The sequence below is a fragment of the Carettochelys insculpta genome, chromosome 6 (assembly GCF_033958435.1).
Source record: "Carettochelys insculpta isolate YL-2023 chromosome 6, ASM3395843v1, whole genome shotgun sequence".
Classification (NCBI taxonomy): Eukaryota; Metazoa; Chordata; order Testudines; family Carettochelyidae; genus Carettochelys; species Carettochelys insculpta.
The window spans coordinates 72,707,478-72,726,818 of NC_134142.1; the positions used below are offsets into that span (position 1 = coordinate 72,707,478).

The following is a 19,341-nucleotide window of genomic DNA, read 5'->3' on the forward strand; positions in this document are numbered from 1 at the left end:
ACGTGTGATCCCCAAAGACACTACTGGTTCTGCAGAATAGTGTTGTTTGGTCTTTTTGTCTTGTCTGTTTATATGGCTATGAACTCTGTCTCACCTCCACGGTTGCCTTTGTATTGCTTAAATTTTCCTTTCTGAGGAATCAGTTGAGTAAACTAGTTCTGATGTCAAGAGTGCGAACAATGAACCTGCATATTATCAAAGCAGAGGAACTGACTGCAACATGTAGTAGAGTCACCAGAGTAAATGACCCCTCACCCTGTCATTCCCTCTCCTTCATTATATCGGCCCATATCGCCCCAGAACAAGAAATCCCAGTTCTCAATCTTGTCTTGTGATCCTGCTTTTCTTTCAGGGGTTGTATTGTCCTCTCTAGTTTTTCTGTAACCTGAGTTGTTCAGGGAACCAGATGAACTTCAGGAAAACCTTGGTGTTTGACCTCTTTCTTCCAGGCTCTTGTTTCCATTGTGCAAATGTTTGAGAGAAAAGTGCTTGCGTGAAAAACACCTGGTTACTAAAATCAGGTGGTGCCAGCCAAAGCCCATAGTCTCTCTGACGTAACTGCTGATAATAGGAGATGCAGTAAAGGCTCCCTGAATTAGCCAGGGCGTGACATAGTCACAGACTTGATCTGAACAACAAATTAATGACTAACAATATAATCTCTACGTGGCAACTCAAATGACGAGTCAGTACAATGAGAAGCAAATCAAAATAGTTGTTACTTGGAGGTTGAAGTAGAGGTTATTTGCATGCCCAGATGACATAAAATTGAGGGTAGATGAATATGCGATGAAATTTCCACATTGAAGAAATAGGCAGAAAAGACTCATGAGTTATTTAAAAAATGGTACGAAGTCTGAAGGAAAAAAACACCAAATGCCTAAGTCTAGAATTGGTCTAACTGGGCAGTGGTTATTGTGGAGAGTTATGTCTCTGTGCATTAGCTAAAGATGCAGTCCCTGCCCTGATGGTCTAGTAGGGTGACTCCATCTCTGTACAACATTTGCCTTCTTGTATGAATAGGAATTTCCAGTGTAAATACAACCACAAATTATTCTGCTCTATTTGGCACTTGCCAGACCAAGGCTGAAGCATTCTGCTCAATTTAGAGCACCTCAGTTCATAAGAAAATGAACAGTCTGGAGAGTTTGGAGAGGGGCTAACGCCCAGGATAAGCTTTTCATTCAAGAGGTAGAGGGCAAGTGATGCCCACTCTGCTGGTGAGATCCCTTCACTCTTACAGGCAGCTCTGTTACAGCATTATCTTCATTAGTCCATGAGTGTGGAGAAGCCCATGGATTTGTGCCATACTAAGAGAAATGCATGTTAAATATTGGGAGAGCAATCTGGAGCAGGAGCAAGTTCCCAGTGGGCAGACTGTGACAGCCTTCCTGGAAGCTAGTCAGGCCTTGGTTAGACACCCGCCTCAGATAATTTTGGGATGAAATCACTCTTGCCACTGGACAGAGGGATGGACGAGATAACTCACTTGAGATCCCTTTCAGCTGAAATGAGTCTAGAGGCTGGCATGAATTCACTGGCAATTGTGATGTTAGCTGACACTGTTTGCTAGGGGTAGGACATGCACAGGATAGAAGCAAAGAGCTAAATAAGCTACAGAGCAAACAATGGGGGTTGCATATGTTGAGGTCACTTGTTGATGAATAAACAGTGAGAAGTCCTGTGATACCTTATAGACTAACAGATATCGGTTAGTTATAAGGTGCCACAGGACTTCTCATTGTTTTTGCAGATACAGACTAATACAGCTACCCCCTCTGATGCTTGTTATGAATGAAACCCTAACAGTCAGAGGGAAAACAGGCTGTGAGTGGCAGGTGGGAAGCAGCATGGCTTAGTGATGAATGTAGATGACATGGGGAGGAAACCATGCTGTGGTGCTGTGTAAGTTGGGAGTGGACAGTGCAGCTCTTTGAGGGCTAGGTCCACAGTCCTGACTGAGCTCACAGTCCTAATTGTCAATATCCACCAGGTATTTGGGGCCACATACTAAAGCTTCGTGCTTCTAAGGTCCCCTCAGTCTGGGAGGGGGGTCTAGCTGTGGTCTCTGATTCCAGCCTTGTGGGCAGGGCTGTCCTTGCCATTGCTGGTGCCATGCTCATCCCAGCACTGGCGCACATACGCCCCATGAGGGGAGTGGCCGAGGGAGGTGGGGGCAGGGACTTGTAAAATCTCCTGGACTGGAGGGACTGGACACCATTGTAGAAAATGGTGTTGGGTCCATCCAGTCCATTTTGCTGCAATGGTGTCCAGTCCATCTGGTCCAGGAGAGTTGGTAACCCAGCCGGGGAGGGAGGAACGCTCACCTCCAGCCTCAGGCAGCAAGTGGGAGGCATGGGCGGGAGGAGCAGCAGGTGGCTGTACTGCCAGCGGGAGAGAAGCAGTGCTCTGAAGGGGAAACCACCTCTTCTCTCCAGCTGCTGTCTGTGTGGTCACCTGCTGCTCCTCCTGAGCCCTCTGGGCTGTGCTCATGCTGCTTGCTGCTGCCTGGTGAGCTGGGACTGGGCACAATCCACCCAGGAGGCAGAGGGTAAACAGAAGAGGGGTCCAGCCAGGGGAGGGATCTGGGGGCTATCAGAGCTGCAACATGAGCCTGCAGGCCAGGTGGCAGGGTGGTCAGGGAATGCTGCTTAACATCCTGTTCCTAGGCGTATGCAGCTGTGTAGGGTGCCCCATGTTTAGGGTCCCTGCTTGTGGGAACGCTTTCCAACCACAGACTGTCTGGTATCTCTTCTAGGGTACCTCCTGGTCAAGCTGCACTGGTCTAATTGCTCGAGATTATCCCTTCCAGACTCCACACTCATTGATACTCTGGTATAGAAATTCCTCTGCAAAGTCTGTTACTGCTTCAGCTGTCACATGTCCCAGAAGGGTGAAAAGAGATATCAATCCCACTTGTTACAGACAAAGCACAGGAGACCTATGGAAAAATAATAAACACGTGAACACTCTTCCCTCCCTCAATCCTCACCAACCTTGAGCATCTTCTATCTAGCCTGCCGTAACATCCACAAAAACTGTCCATGGAAGCTTGAGTTTTAATGTCTCTTGTAAGTTTGACTGTTGACACTAAATGTCTGTTTAACTTTGGCTGGGAGTGACTTGCTGCAGAGACCATGCCTTTGCTTCTATCTGGCTTTGTCTACACTATCCCAAAACTTCGAAATGGCCATGCAAATGGCCATTCCAAAGTTCACTAATGAAGCGCTGAAATACATATACAACACCTCATTAGAATGCTGGCAGCCGTGGCACTTCGAAATTGCCACGAATCGCCGCCGCGTGGCTCGTCCAGATGGGGCTCCTTTTCGAAAGGACCCCAGCAACTTCGAAATCCCCTTATTCCTATCTGCAAAACCATTCCTTCTTAAAGATGTCCAGCTGAAGTGGGCAGATTAAAACCTCAATTTCTAGATAGAGTTCTCCTGCAGTTAGTTCCTGTGTCTGGCTGTAATTGGGGTGGGGTGGGGTGGGGTGGAAGGTGATAGAGGCCCTACTGTGGCAAAGGCCATGCTCTCCATCTGTGCAAATCTGCTTCAAAGGTGGAGATGTTGCAGGGATGAATGCACTTGCCTTCCAGAATTAAGGGAGTTCAGAGGTTCTCGCCCTATTTCTGTATGCGCCTTGCTTTCCTGAACTGAGAAGACCAGACCTTGCCCACAAAGATGCAGCAGTCCAAGGAGGCAAGCCAAATATGTCTGGGGCACTAGGAGGGTAGAAGTATCAAAGGGTTGTGCACAAGGAGGAGGCTTTCTCTATCTGCATTGGATAAACATTCACAGTGACTAAGGATCCCTGTTTTTTTTTCCCTAGAAGTAGAAGGTGGTCACCTGGTGTCCCACACAACAGTAAGGGTTCATACGTTGGGGCTGCATGGATGGAGGCATGAAGATGGGTGGGAGACAGATGCAAAAAGAGTGGATGGGGATCTGAGCGGACTGAAGGGACTACAAGGAGAGTTGATCATCGGGGTGTTGGTAATGCATGTTGGAGTCTGGCTTTTTCCTTCCATGAGAGGGAGAGAAGGAGGCAATTTTCCAGTTAGTCTCCTTTGCCTACAGTACTTGGCCTTTACCTGTCCTTGGGGCACAGACTACACTTTCTAGGGTCAGCCAGTCTTGGTTTCGACACCATGGAATAAGTGGAGTTAGAGGATGGAACTGGCTTGTGGCCTGCTAATTAGAGGCTGGAAATGATCAAACATCGACAAGAAACTAGCCCCTGTACACTGACAGAGGGTAGTCATTCTGGGAGCCATTTCCCTGGGGAGATCAGAGGGTGAGGTAGTAGCTTTTCCACAACCTTTTTTAACCTTCATCGCTGTGTCTCAAATGCTGCTATTTGGCTGTGTCTACACTAGCCCCCTTCTTTGAAGGGGGAATGGAAATGACACAGACTGGGGTATATCAATGAGGTGCTGTCATGCATATGCAGCATCTCATTAGCAGAATGACAGCCACACGAATGTTGAAGCTGCTAACTTCAAAGGGCTGACAGGCAGTCTAGCCGTGGGCGCTTTGGAGTTGGGCACATATTTTGAAGCACCTGCGGCTAGACTGCCTGTCAGCCCTTTGAAGTTAGCAGCTTCAACATTCGTGTGGCCGCCATTATGCTAATGAGATGCTGCGTTTGCACGACAGCACCTCATTGATATTCCCCGGTCCGTGTCATTTCCATGCCCCCTTCAACAAATGGGCTGGCGTAGACACAGCCTTTGCCACTCAATTTGCTCTGGTGGCAGGAGCAGCCCTGCCATAATGGGTTCTCTGGAGCTGAGCCCTGCTTAGGGAATGCTGCTCGGTAAGAAATAGCTATCTGATGAAACCCTGCACCACTCTGGCACCTTCTTATACCTGAGACTTTTCAAGCATGCTTATCTACTTAGATGGGGTAGCTGATTGTGAGAAGAAGCTATGGTAATCTGGCCATATTGTTGCTGAGATTTAGCTGATTTTTTTTTTTTTTTTGAAGTCTAACTGTGTTGTGGAAATTCCTTATTTTTCTCCTCTCCGTGCCAGATGTTTTGCAGAAATTTCTGATGCCCCCTGCATGTAGTTCTCCTGCCACCATCAGGAACAGGCATGAACAGCTGATTCCTGGCAATCCAGCTCTGGGAGGTTGGGGGAGGCGCAGCAAGTTCATGGCTCCAGTGCAGGAGTGGGGCAGACAGGGGATCTGTGGGCCACAAGTGGAGCACCATTGGGTTGCACCTGGCCCTTGGGCTGCAGGTTGCCCATTACTACCCTAACAGGATAGCCACGCTCAGGCATTCAAAAATCACAAGTATGATATTTTTTTTTTTTTTTTTTTTTAATTTGTCTTGTGTGGTCTACTTGGGCCATGCTTCTTGGGATTTTTATCTCCGTAACTATAAGGCTGGGAACCATTTAAAATGAACGCTGTGAGCCTCTTGTTGTAACAACAGGATTACTCCAGGACCTGGGGCTCTCAGAAAACGCCAGCTGTTCCAAGACCTGCAATAAAGTGGCAACAGTGATAAGCTATCCAACAGCCAAACATCTTCCTTCTGCCTCTAGTGTGTCTCCTTCCCCACAAGTAAACCCCCCACCCCTGAAAGCCACACTAGGGATTCTCCTACCTGGAGATTGGGCCGGTTTTGCCATCCCGCCAGCTGAATGTAATACCTAGATCTACAAAGATTATTTTTATAATTTACTAGTAAACTTTACTGCCTGTCCCCACCTTCAGGCTGTTGGCAAGAGTCGACGGCACACGTGCTGCTGTAAGAATAACCAACTTTGAGAGCAAACCTTTTACTTACTCTGGGGCACGGGGTGGCAGTGGCAGCAGCCCTTGTGTTCATTATAAGTGTTTGCTTTATGTCTGCATATGTGGTCAGTGTGACCTAGTTACTGACATGGATTCAGTGTGCTGGAGTTCTGAAAAGGGTTCACACAAAAAGGGCCCCTCACATTTCCTGATGTGTTTCTCCTACCAAGACAGACCCACAGGACTCCTGTAGGGCCTGTGTGGCTCCAGCACAGGCTTGTGCCCTAACTGAACATCAACTACTCAGGGTTACAAGGCCTATTACTGTTGCTTTCAGGCATTTTAAATCCATCTGGTTTTGCAGTTCCAGGGTCAACTAATGGCTCTAGCAGATAGAGTGGGCCTCGGTGGGTTCTGTGTCCTCTAGTCCCTTTCCTGCTTCCCTAGCACACTAAACAATTTTCAGTCTCCATCCCCAAACCCTCATCAGGACTGGAAACCAGAGTCTGGAAACATGTCAGTGATTCCTTGCTGGAGGGTGGGCGGGGGCGAGACTCAGTACCCTGTTTAAAGGTGCCCTGAGAAGGGTTTTTTATTTATTGGGCTTGTCTTCTTACTTTTTTTGCGATGGAGTGGTAAGGCCTGGGATGTGGGTTACATGTGTGTTTTTAGCCGCTTGTATGTTATCTTTAGAGATGTTGGGAGTGTAAAGTTTGGCGGTGTTGTCTCTGGGACTTCCTAGTCCTCCTCCTCCGTTTACTTTGGAGTTCTACACTCTCTAAAACAAAAAGCAATGAAATGACTTTTAACAAACGGTTTGTTTTTCCAGAATATGGCTTGGGGGATGACTAGCACAGTGACTCAAGCCACCTCTTGTCCCTTTTCCTCACCCCCACTATCCTCTGCCAAATTCCTGCTGTGACTTAAAGTCCCCTCACGACTCGGGTGCTGCAGCTTCCCTTCTGTCAGCTCTTGTGTTGTCTCCATTTAATTATTTCTCCTCTATCCTAGGCTTCTAGCTTAAACAGGACAGACAGAAAATCAGTGTAACAGAGAGAAATCAGTCAGAACAAACCAAGCCAAGCAGATATTCCTACTTGGAGCACAAGGTCCTTGAGCAGCAGCATGGACAGCTACTGCAAGCCCTGGGGCAAGATGGGAGGAGCAGGGCTGCATCCCAGAAGGGGTGGGGCTGAGGGCAGTTAGCTCTCCGTGCCGCCTCCACCACGGCAGTGGGTCTCTCCCGCTCCCACCTCCCTTGTAGCCAAGGGCAATCAGAGCAGGCAGGCACCTTTGAAATGCTGGGCCTAGGGCAAGTGTCTCCTCCTCCTCCTCCTCCTCCCTGTCCCTTACGGCCTGTCCTTGGACAGGGATTGTCTCTTCCTGTTTGTGCAGTGCCTGGTACAGTGGGGTCCAGCCCATGAGTGGGGTTGCTAGGAATACAATAAAATGTCTAAATCACTGAGTCCTTTTGCCTAAAGGCACCAGAGAAGGCTTTTGCCTGTTGAGTTTCCTGCACAGCATGCTAAATAGTATGAGGCTTAACTGGAAAACTAAGTGTGAGCCGCCGTGGGGGAAGCTAAAGAAGACTTATGGACTGCACTGCGGCAGAACAGAGGACTGAGCCCAGGGCAGCTGCTGAGCCTGGGAAACCTCATTTAGTTTAGCCCATTCCATCAGTGGGCTGTTCCTTTGCTCAGCTGTTCTAACAGAACCTTTCCCGCACGACGTTGTCATGCTGCCCCACTGCTTCTATTTTAAATTCTCTGAAACTGGATCTTGTGACATGGGGTTTTGGCACTGGCCCACTGTGCTGGCATGTGGCGCCTTGAAAGGTGGAGAGCGGCAGCAGCTGCTGTATCAGGGGTGCCCCTCCTTGCTTTGAGCACAGGAAGAGACCCAGGTTCTGATCCCAGGACTTTTATTTGTTGGAGCAGCAGTATCTAACCGTCTGTGCATGTCTCTTTCCACCTTCACATTTAGAGGACTTGGAAGAGCCCAACAAGTCACTCTGAACAGCAGGGGCCTCCAGAGTTGTCCTCGTTCTCTCTCTTTCAGGTATGTAGTTACTTTCGTTGCTGGGCACAGGAGTGGAACCAGCTGACTTGTAATCACGAAACATTCTTTCGCTGGCTGGCTGGCAAGGCTGCTGGTGAAGGGAGGGGTCCTTCTGCATTTAAGGTGTAGTGAACCTCAATCTTCTGTTTGGTATGACAATTTGCTCCTGGGACTGTTTCCTGGAGGGCAGTGGGGTTGCGGGAAACTGAAGCTTTCTTGGGACGCCTGAAGAATTTCCTTGAGTCACCTCTGAGGCTCGATTTATACTAGGAAAATAGGTTGATTTCTGATACACAAGTCTAGCTACGGTGCTTGTGTAACTAGAATCAACATATATGGAAATCGACTAATCTGAGTGTCTTCTCTAAGGATGGTCGATGGGAGTGAGGAGTACGGGGTCGACTGCCGACCCTAGAGAGATCAATTTAGCACATCTTTACCAGACGCGTGAAATCAGACTCCAGAAGATCAACCCTAACTGGGTCAGTCTTCGTGGAGGTGAAGAGGAGCCCTCACACACTCTCCCTGTTGTTTGAATGCACTGCTGGGGCGGATGGTACTTCACCCTCTCCTGGGTTCTGTGTGGGACGCTTTTTTAGTGTTTCTTGGTCCCAGAAAACAGACACTGAGGGGATATGGGAAATCTGGTCTCTTGAATTGATCTCAGGCTGCTTCTGCTGTATGAGTTCTGCTTTGGGGCTGGTGGAGTGAGCAGATACCTTTCTGGGGTGTGAGGGAAGCTTTTTATAACTGGGAATGTGCAAGAAGAGAAGAGCAGCAGCAAAGCATGTTAATCCTGTGTTAACCAAAACTTGCCTGGGACGTGTCTGTCTAGGCTTGTTACTTGGGTCCTTCTCCTGTCTCCCCCATCCCTCCCAAAGGGTGGTAATGCCAGGGTCATCATGAATACACCATCAGGGCAGTCTTCATGTGGCAGCAGTACCACGGTCCCAGTCACAGACAAAAATTACATATTGGGCTGAATAGATAATATTAGTGAAACTGTATCACTTTGGGGTGAGGTGGGGCCTGCATCACCTTCTGCACTAGATTCCCTGTGCCCGGCACAGAAGTGTGGTAACAGACTGTGGTGTAATGTGAGCACTGATTACGCAGCTGGGATGTTCCCCAGAAAATGGTGCTGCCCAGAAACCTAAGTACACCCTTGGATAGATGGCATTAGGTGTGGCTCTAGTTCCCTTCCTAGCCCTGCAGATGGCTCGCCATTCAGAACATGCCTTCCTGGTGACCATTTGGCTCTGTTTTCTCTAGTCAGTAACTGATGTAATCCCTTAATCCTCCTCATTCTTTTATATTGGGAAATGAGAGTCATCTCTTTCAGCACAACTTATTTGAAATGTTTCAAGGCTGAGCATGCTCAGCAGTTTAGTATTCCTTCCCCTGGTAGTCTTGATGCGAAAAGGAGGAGTCTTTGCAGAGGCTCACAGTGCTGGTGAAAGATGCTGGACCAGAGCCTAGGAGAGGTACAGCCTGACTGGTGGCATGGCCAGTTTCCTCTACAACATCCCTTCTAAAATGTCACAGATCTCTCCTGGATGGATCACTTCTAGCCAGGAGAGGTGAGCCTCCAGGGCCTGTTTAGTCCTAGAACCAAGCAAGAGGGTTGGTCAATGTCAGTGGTGCTGTGATATGGACGCTTCAAATGAACTGAATTCACCCCCACATCCCTTCTGGGAGAGTCTCTGAGTGATGTTCACTCTTGATATTTTCCATCCTGGTGCAGAATAATTTTTATGTGCACTGAGGCATGTCTGAATGTGCACCACCACTAGAAACAAAACACGTGGCTGTGGGCACTTGGCTAATCGGCAGGGCAGCCTTGGACTCTCTCTCCTGAGTGGCTGCATAGGTGCACAGCTTAGAGGGAACATGGCTGTTGAGTTGCTGGGATGGTGCCTGGCTTAGTCCCAGACAGTGGCATGCTACAAACAGGTCTTCTCTCTCTTCCCAGCTTCACTGAAGTCTGCAAAAATTCTTTGCTGCAAGAAAACCAGGGCTATGTCATCAGAAGATGATGTTGGTGGGGAGGCTCCTGGGGGCAGTTTTTGGGAGGTAAGGAGGAATCATTAGGAGAGAGGAAAATGTCTGAGTCACCCACAGAGTTAGGGCTTGGATCTCAAGCCCCCTGGGTAATAAGCTATTCCGCTGGGGTGGAGGGAGGGAGAGATGCGGACTCGCTTTTGGGATTGGTGTACTTCTCTGGAGGGGGGGATGATGTACAGGGAAGGTGACCCCCTTCCTTCTCAGAAGTTACTGAGTGATGCTGCTTGTTCTCTGCTGGTCTAGACATGTGCAGCCAGAACAGCCCTCTTGAGACCCTCCTAGGGTACATCTGCCTCCTGTGACAACGCTAGGTGGGGTCCTAGTCAGGCTGCTAGCCTCAGCAGGATCTGCCTCAACTATGTGGTGGCCTGACCCAGTGACTGAGGTTCTGAGGGTGGGTGAAGTCAATACAATGAGACTGACGCTGTCTGCTCTTTCAGGCTGGTAACTACAGGCGGACAGTGAAGCGTGTGGACGATGGGCACCGGCTCTGTAATGACCTCATCTCCTGCTTCCAGGAGCGAGCCAAGATTGAGAAGAGCTATGCCCAGCAGCTAACAGAGTGGGCCCGCAAATGGAGAACAGCTGTGGAGAAGGGTGAGGCAGGCAGGCTGGGGTGGGTGGGCCCAGGCTTCAGGAGAAGCTCTCTGTTCCTAGAATGCCGTCTATTGCTGTGGTTGGCAGGAAATGAGCACAACCACTGGGCAGCATGGACCCGGGTCTCTTTCTTCTTTCCTAACTCAAACAGAGTTACTGAAGGGATGTTCAGCAGTTCCTTTCCAGCTGTCAGTTCTCCAGTCCCTTCTGGGAAGGGATGTTCCCGCCGCATTTCCAAGAGCTCCATTACAAAAGAGTTTGCCATCCTAGAAGGGTGAGGCGTCCCAGATTAGTGCTGGAGGAGTCGGGCTTTATGAAGTGGTGTGCAAGGGGAGGGTAGCCTGGGAGGAGACAATGAGGAGATGAGTGCCTAAGAGATCTGATAGCAGGTGACTGGCGTTTGGCTCACAAGGTGGTGGAGCTTGAGAGCATAAGAGGGAATGAGTGGGGTATTGGAACAGGTGCTGTAAAGTGCCCACTAGCCTGTGAAACTGGCTCTAAGTTCCAGCTAGAGACCTGCCATTGCTTCCCTCCTTTCTGCTCAGGTTGGGCAAAGCCCCTGAAGAATATTTTGTAGGGTCCCACTCTGCATTGATTGGGACAGCACCACATCAGCGGATAGGGCTGCTCACTACTAATACCTGACTCTGCTAGCTGTAACACCCTGTCCTTCCTCTCTTTCCTGCCTCAGCAGAGAACAGTCCCCACTGGCCTGAGGTGCCCTGTGTCTGAGGGGTTGTAATGACCCCTCTCGTGTTTACTCCCCCAGGCCCTCAATATGGAACCCTAGAGAAGACCTGGCATGCCTTCCTGACAGCTGCAGACAGGCTGAGCGAGATCCATCTTGAGGTGCGGAACCATCTTGCTGGTGAAGATGCAGACAAGATCAGGGCCTGGCAGAAGGAGGCCTACCATAAGCAGATGATTGGTGGCTTTAAGGAAACGAAAGAGGCTGAGGACGGATTCCGTAAGGCCCAGAAACCCTGGGTGAAGAAGCTGAAAGATGTGAGCAAGGAGTGTGTGTAAGGAGGAGGGGGATGCTGGGGCTAGATGTTTCGGCCTGGAGTGTAGTTAGCTTGGTGCACTTTGTATGGGTTTCTCTTTGGTTCTGTTAGCTGAGATTGGCTCCTTGCCCATGGCAGACGTGCAGCCTTCGTTGATGCAGAGCTATCTGGTGTTGGTAGAATGGGCTTCCTGTGGGGTAGTGTGTGACTTTAGCAGGTGACTTCCCGGCTGTGTTGTTCTGGGGATGCTTTTCCCTTCGAGCATGACAGGCAGGTGGCTGAGGTGGCCCCTCGATGGTTGCCAACAGCAAAGGCTGAAAAACAACATACACCAACTTCCCTTGCTCCCCACCTCCTTCTCCGCCCAGTAACACGTAAAGGACAAGAACGTCTGTGCTGGGGCACATGGCGACATTTTTACAAAATTACTGCTGTTAGGTGGAGACTTCTAAGAAGAACTACCACACGGCCCGGAAGGATGAGAAGACTGCACAGACACGGGAGAACCATGCCAGGGCAGATTCCTCTGTCTCCCAGGAGCAGATACGCAAGCTGCAGGAGCGCGTGGAGAAATGTGCACAAGAAGCTGAGAAGGTGGGTGAATGCTAGGTGGACTCAGACCATTTGGGGTCTCCAGACTGGTGTGTCATAGAGTGAAGGGACTCAAAAGGAGCGTGTTTGCTGTGCACTCTTGGCCCAACAAGGTGCTGAGTAGCCTCACTGCCTGCTGAATTGCATGGGAGGTGTGGGAGTTCAGTGCCTCGTAGGACTGACCTATGGCGAGTCAGGTCCTGGTGACGTGGATCCGGCGATGCGCCTGGTGCTGTACAACAAATAATTCCAGGCTGCTGCCCCACAGGGTAGAAGCTGCAGGACTGAGGGGTCTGGCCCAAGAGTGACCCAAGAGTGTGTGTCCAACTGAATGAAGGGTTGCAGAGTGTTCAGTGGAGAAGATGGCTGAAGAGCTGTGTACATGTCTCCCCTCTCTTCTCCTCCCACCTCAACTGGGGAAGTTTCTGCCATTGGAGAACTCGGGAAGGGAGTCAGAGGCAGAAAGAGGTCCCTGATGTGGCAGGCCTGGGAGTCTGGCTCTGGGGAGAAAGGGGTTTGTCTGGGTTCTGCTGATGGTCCCTATACCCAACACTTAGCTGTGCAGGGTCACCTGACGGAGAGCAGGAGAAAAAGCTTTTGGGTGCCAAGGGTGGGGGGGGCGGGGTGGGAAGTGGTCAGAGAGCAGGGTGGGAAACAGGAGTTTGGCACCAGGGCTAGTTGGCTTATGTTGGTCCTTCCTCCTGACTGCTGCAGAGTAAGGATCAGTACGAGAAGATGCTGGAGGAGCTAAACCGCTACAATCCCCGCTACATGGAGGACATGGAACAGGTGTTTGAGGGCTGCCAGGAGGCAGAGTGCAAGCGACTGTGTTTCTTCAAAGAGATGTTCTTGGATCTGCACCAGCACCTCAACATCTCCACCAACGAAAGGTACCTGTCTGCTCAGTGTGCCCTGGTCTATGACCAGGCATGTCCACTCCATGGTGTGTGTGTCTCTCTCTCTCCCCCTCTCTCTGTGTGTGGGTGTGTGTACGTGCGCATTGCAGGTGGGAGGCCATGGGAAACAATTATTTGTAATCCTATTTATTTCCCCTTCTAATGTGCCTGAGTGAACATCTGCAGTCCACCCACATCATTCCTCTTTCTATTCAGGGCACGTTTTGCCTCACTTTCTTTCTCTGAGCCTTGAGGATTCCACCACTCCTGCCATCAAACCCCCCATCTTTAATCTACTCTGTCCTTCACTTTGACATGAAGGCTGCTAAATGCTTCCCCGATAGCGTCTACAGTGCATCTGGGAGTACAGTCCCATCTCCAGGCTTCAGAGCCTGCGCCCCAGCCTGAGGTGTCATGTTTACACAGGTGCCCCAACACAAGTCTGTGTACCCAGGCTAGGAGATTCACTCCCAGATGTGGTGGACATGCCCCAGCTCATTGTTCCATAGTTTTTAGGGACACCATCACCCCATTCACTCCAATAGCTGGAGACACTTAACCTGCTTCCTTTGGTGTGATATGACCACAAATCCCATGTTATTCTGGGCAGAGGAGAGCTGTTGCAGCCCTCAGAGAGAGAGAGAGAGTGTGGATGGGTGGGTGGGTCAGGGAACAGTAAAAGTTAAACAGACCATTTCACTGGATTTCTTCATGGGATTCTGCCAGCTCTTGTCAAGCTCCAGCAGCAGGGCTTTCCCAGCCGTCCGGGCCTGTGCATGAAGCCAAATGGCTCCCGCTCCATTTCTGAGGGGATGATATTTCCATGCAGCAGGGTGTGTGTGGCTTGTGAAAGGCGTCTGTACTCCCCAGGATTCTCTAAGTAGGATGATGGGGAAGTGAAACAGAGAAGTGAATGAGGCTGTTCAGGGACTTGCTCACTGATGTTGGTTCTGCCTCTGCTTGCAGTTTCCACACACTGTACCGGGATCTGTATCAAGGAATTGTGGCCGCAGATGACCAGGAAGACTTGAAATGGTGGCGCAACACTCATGGGCCAGGCATGGCCATGAATTGGCCACAGTTTGAGGTGGCATATCCCTCTAGACTGCATTTTTGCATGTTGCAAAGCTACCTTATGGAACTTGTACACTGTGGATTCCCCTGGCCCCTGAGACGCTTCCCAATGGAAAAAGCTCAGCCCCTACTCACCTGGGATCTTGCTGTTTGCAACTTTCTTTTTTGTTTTAGAGAGGACAGTATTGGAAGTTTCCCCTCCGTGGTAACTGGGGAGTGGCCCCGCCATCTGAACTGCAACAGCTGTGGGCAGAGATGAGGGTGTATGCTAAGGGTGGTGACACACTGCACCTTCTCTTCCCCCTTCCACACTTCCAGTCCTCAGGCATGATCTTATGGCTATGCAGAGCTCTGCTTTGGCAGACTGCTCTGTTGCATTGCTTGGCCATTAGTTAAGAACGCAGCACCACATTTTGTGTCCCCCACCCCCATCCTTCCTCTCTGGCACTAGAATAATCTGAGCCTGGACTCTGTTCCTTCTTGACAGGAATGGACCTTGGAAACCCAGCGGCCAATCAGCAAAAAGGAGAAAAGCAGTAAAAGTGCTGAAGATGTGACACTGACCAGCATTGTGTCCACAGGGGATGGTGCCACACAGACCCCTCCACAGACATTGCGAGGGTAAGAGCTGCAGCTTGACACATGCTGGAGAGGAATAATAATCACGCCCTAAGACATGAACTAACTATGCTGGTAGGAGTGACTTCACTGGTATTTCTTTCCATCTCTTTCTCGCCACTGGGCTGGAAGTAGATTCCCAAAGCAGTGCCCTCGCCCATGCAACTCACAGGCTACATCTATGCTTACCCAAAACTTCGAAATGGCCATGCTAATGGCCAAATCAAAGAATATTAATGAGGCAATGAAATGCATATTCAGTGCCTCATTAGCATGCTGCCAGTGCTGCGGTTCGCTCACCCGTGGCTCGTCAGCTGATAGGAATAAGGGGATTTTGATATTTGCAGGGTCCCTTCGAAAAGGACCCCCATGTAGATGAGCCGCGGGCGAGTGAACTGTGGCACTTTTGAAATGCCGTGGCTGGTGGCATGCTAATGAGGCACTGAATATGCATTCCATTGTCTCATTAGTATTCTTCGATATGGCCACTTCGACATTACGAGTAAGTGTAGACGTGGCCAGAGATGAGTAGGACAGAGAAAGGGGCTTGCTTGCAGCATTTGGATGGGATACTGGGACGATCTTCTTTACTGCTCACATACAATCTCATGATCCTGTCTGTGCTGGGACTAGGACACTAGTGCTCACTGCTAAGGTCTCCTTTCTATCCCAACTGAACCTGGGTCTGCTTAGATTCACTGCTGAGCGGGATGCTGCGTGAAGGAGGCTGGCAGGATTTTGCCTTTGGTTGCTTTTTTATCTCTGGGAGATGGAAAAGCCCATGGAGATCAGGAACTAGAAATCCTTTCCTAGATACATCAGAAGTCCTGGATGTCTAAACATAAATCTCTTCCCTAGATAGAAGTATCTTACTTCCTATAGGTTTGGTGAGTGGTGCTACATGGTCGAACCTGACAAGCCCAAGGGTGACCACTTATACGGTTCAGACCTCTCTTCCAGGATCTGTAGCAAGTGAATGGGAGAATGGGGAAGAGCTTAGGAGGCCAGTCTCCTGTGTTATCCATGTCAGTCATGCTCTAGAAGACATCATCCCCTGCTGTTACAAATGAAGCCTAGAGTTAGATGTGGCAGGGAAGAGAGGGAGGGAGTTGGAAACAGTTTAGAGCTGTCTCCAGGCTTCAGTCTTTTCCCAGTTAGCTGGATTCAGGGCCCTGTTTGCCAATCCACAGGCTTTCCTACCAACTGGAGCAGAACATTTTCTTCTATGATGCCGTGAGGGCATCCGCCTATGTGAAGTTAGTGTGGAACACAGCTATGCAGGTCATGTCTGGGCGCAAAGTATCTGTCTTCTGTTCTACCTTTCTCCTCTGCTATGGCCCCTGAGTTAGGGAGACCAGCTGAGTCCACCCTGGGTGGATGTAGCCTCCTTTCTCTTTTATGAGCTGTCTCCAGCTGAGCATCCTTTGGAAATATCTGGATTTCCTTGTGTTAGAATTGGCTGGGCCTTTCCTGGGTAAGGAGTCTCTGCTGAGTGGTGCTGAGGCTTGAAATGGGGGATGCTATTTGGAGCAGTTACCCACCCCCTGGGGAGCTGCAATTTTCTGGGCTTCTTTCAGCCAAATCTAACTTCTCTGATCTTTCGTCTTCCTGTATGCTTCCCCTCTCCTGCCATGTCTCTGTCTCCTCTTGGCTCTACAGCATAGTAGTTCTGGTGTTTTAGGGTGGTTCAGGCTTCAGGAGATGGGGAAGCACATCAGAGGGTTGATGCTGAGTTTGAGGATAAGCCTGTGTTTGTTTTGTTTCTGGTTTTTCTCCCCACACACACACAGCGGAGGGAAAGAGGACGTGTCGGAGTGGTCCGATGATGACACTCCCAGGAAGTGCCTGGATGCCAATGGGCACGAGGAGGACGTAAAGGTACCAGGCGTGCAGGTGCAAGCGCTGTACGATTACACAGGACAGGAGGCTGATGAGCTGAGCTTTAAAGCAGGTACAAAGGCACTAACCCTTTTGCCACTACCGCTTGAGCTGATGGTTGGAAACCTCCCCTGAAAGATCTGGATAACTCCTTGGGAACTGTTCACTGTCTTTGCATTCTGCCCCAAGAGAAGGGCATAGCACTGCACAGGCCAGCCCCCCTTCCGCCACATCTCATAGTGAGGCAGTCCCATGCTGAAAACTGAATGTTTTGGGCCCCGGCAGATCCATACCCTGGTTTCTGCGGGGAGGATGGGACCTACCTGCTGTGGTGCGTCCAGCAATAACTCTGAATAAAGACTTGAAGGGTGTGAGTCAGACAGTCTCCCTTCTGGGTGTCTTTCTGAGCTTTCATGAGCGAATGATGCTCCTTGGGCCAGAAGTGTGAAAATATCCTCTAACGTTTCTCTAGGGACTTAAAGGAAGTGGGTTTGAGTTGCCTTGTAAGGTGCCTTTTATTGCCTTTTTATAAAATGGCCATAGAGAGCTCATTGCTTGGGGATTAAATTCTTGGCTGATAAGATGGAATTTAGGTTTAGGAGGAGGAAGCTCCACAAGCCACTGCCGAAGGTGAGGGCACTTTCTGGGACTGGACAGTCTACGCCTAGTAGATGACAAGGAGAACCTTGGGACTTTTTCACTCCACCTTAACTGCTCATACTTTGCGTACCCTCCCCAGTCTGTCAAGGAGCCATCTGGATCTTGGGAGTGTTTCTAATCTTGCTTGTAGAAACAGGACTCCTTTTTACTAAAATCCCTGGCCCCAGAAGAATCGGGTGCATGAGCCTATCATCTGTGCTGCTGAGTCATCTCTATTAGATTTTTGTTTTTTGTTTTTGTTGTTTTGTTTTGGCACTAACTCACTCACTGGCTCAGTAGAATGGCTTTGAAGCAATCCCAGCAATAAGGTGGAACAGGATAATTGCTCTAAGGGGCAAGGGAGATAACAATTTATTTTCCTGACACCTGTTGGTTGGGAGGAGAGGAAAGGTAGCAGGACCAAAGGCCTCCCCCTTGCCCGACCTCCTCCTGCTGCCCCCCCAACCAAAAAAAAACAACTCTAATTCAGGCCAGTCCTCCCCTTCAGTGCAATGACCAGCATGCACCAGTAGGGCTTGCATTGAGCCTGGCTTGCAATGTGACTTTCCTGCCCAGTCTCTGAACAATTGAACAGTCCCACAATGACAGTGAAATTTTCTTGTCATGGTAGAGACAAAGGATTTCTCTTGATCGGGAGCGATCCCATTCCTGAAGCGTAGAGCTGGGGAAAGGAATGAGAGCCCTCCTGGTCACCAATCGTTGGGAGGATAAGCCCATTCCATGGCTTGCTAACTGTCTGGGCTTCAACAGTCGCTGAATGAGCATCTAACAGCTGGAGCTCAGAAGTTTCTTGCTAGTCCTTCCCAACTGCTTCGGAGGAGCCTCATGCCAGACAAGAATGAAGTTCAGTTCCAGCACTGACACTTGGGGAAAGCATTGTTGGCTGTAGGCCTTCTCTTGATCTGTCAGGTGCTGGTCTCCTTATCAAGGGGAAAAAACCTTCTTGAGCAACATGTCCTTCTCCAAGCGCTCCCGTTGCAGAGTTGCATACCTGCAATATGGTTCCAGCCCAATGGGAGGTGTTGTGATGAGATCAAGATTAGACTTGTTTGCTACATTTCACCTGTATGGAGTTGGTACTTGTAACAGGAGGGTCATGGCCACTTGCCTTGGGGGGTCTACCCACACACTGGGAGGTGGGTGGGCTCTTGACTCCTTTCTAATGGCAGAGCTTGTCCTGTTTTCTTTCTAGGCGAAGAACTAATGAAAATCAGCGAAGAGGATGAGCAGGGCTGGTGCAAAGGCCGGCTTCGCACTGGCCAGGTTGGACTGTATCCTGCTAACTATGTCAAAAGGGTGGGATCATGATTGTTATGCTCATGCTGAGGTGGGTCTTTCATATATATAACAGCATCTCCTGCAGAGGTCACCAGGTCACTGCTGGCCCCCTATCCCACATCAAACACATATGCAACAATTTCTGGACTCTTTGGGGACAATTATTTCTTGTAATCAGTGCTTCATTTTAAAACTCTAGATCTGTAGGGGTTTTCTAATAAATAAACAAAGACTGAGTAAAGACTTCTGCTGCCTCTGAATACTGTAAGAATCTGGGGGTAGAGGGAAGGGCCTCAATGGCTCATGCTGGGATGGGCCACTGGCACCTACTGACACCGAGCCAGCGGAGTACACCCTTTCACCTGTTTTCTGAGCGCTTGCTTGAAAAATCTTAGCTGAGAGCTCTTGGATCCAGTTGGTTGAAGGTTGCTCAGGTACTGTGCTTCCTTCCTTAGGGAAACTTACTTACAGTACAAATTACTGTGAGGAAATCTTAGTGTAGCTTCTGTTTGGAGCCTTTCAGGTTGATTATGGGCATACAGCAAAATGGAACTACACCAGCCCCACCACTGTACTAAGGACACTGTTCCTCAAATAACTTGGTTTTTTCCTGTTCAAGTGTTTTATATTATCTGTGCCCCCAAGAACCAAGTGGTAATCGACGTACACCAACCACCCCACGGCTCATGTGTTATGCACAGGACCCTTCTTAGCACTTGGTGCTGTTGCAAATGGGGCTTAAATTTACAATGCCCCTCCCGCCCCAAACACATCCTTTCCCCACATTGATCAGCAACTCAGTACTTTCCTTCCAAGTCCGTAGCCGCCTGAGCCGGGGCCCTCTGGAACACTTTGCTGCAGCTGGTTTCTAT

General features: G+C 49.7%; 1 protein-coding gene across 11 annotated transcripts in view; it reads left to right on the plus strand.

Moving 5' to 3' along the window:
- Window positions 1-18,710, plus strand: part of PACSIN3 (protein kinase C and casein kinase substrate in neurons 3) — a 27,849-nt gene extending 9,139 nt beyond the window's left edge. For 4 of the 11 annotated variants that reach the window (XM_074997309.1, XM_074997306.1, XM_074997307.1 and 1 more), the window contains 10 exons: window positions 7,735-7,809; window positions 9,782-9,882; window positions 10,314-10,470; window positions 11,240-11,475; window positions 11,913-12,068; window positions 12,780-12,955; window positions 13,928-14,048; window positions 14,523-14,656; window positions 16,444-16,604; window positions 18,384-18,710. In XM_074997309.1, the coding sequence (XP_074853410.1) occupies window positions 9,829-9,882; window positions 10,314-10,470; window positions 11,240-11,475; window positions 11,913-12,068; window positions 12,780-12,955; window positions 13,928-14,048; window positions 14,523-14,656; window positions 16,444-16,604; window positions 18,384-18,499 (1,311 nt within the window). In that variant the 5' untranslated portion in view covers window positions 7,735-7,809; window positions 9,782-9,828 and the 3' untranslated portion in view covers window positions 18,500-18,710. The other 7 variants (XM_074997317.1, XM_074997316.1, XM_074997315.1 and 4 more) reach the window with 7 other exon arrangements.
- Window positions 18,711-19,341: the final 631 nt, after the last annotated feature.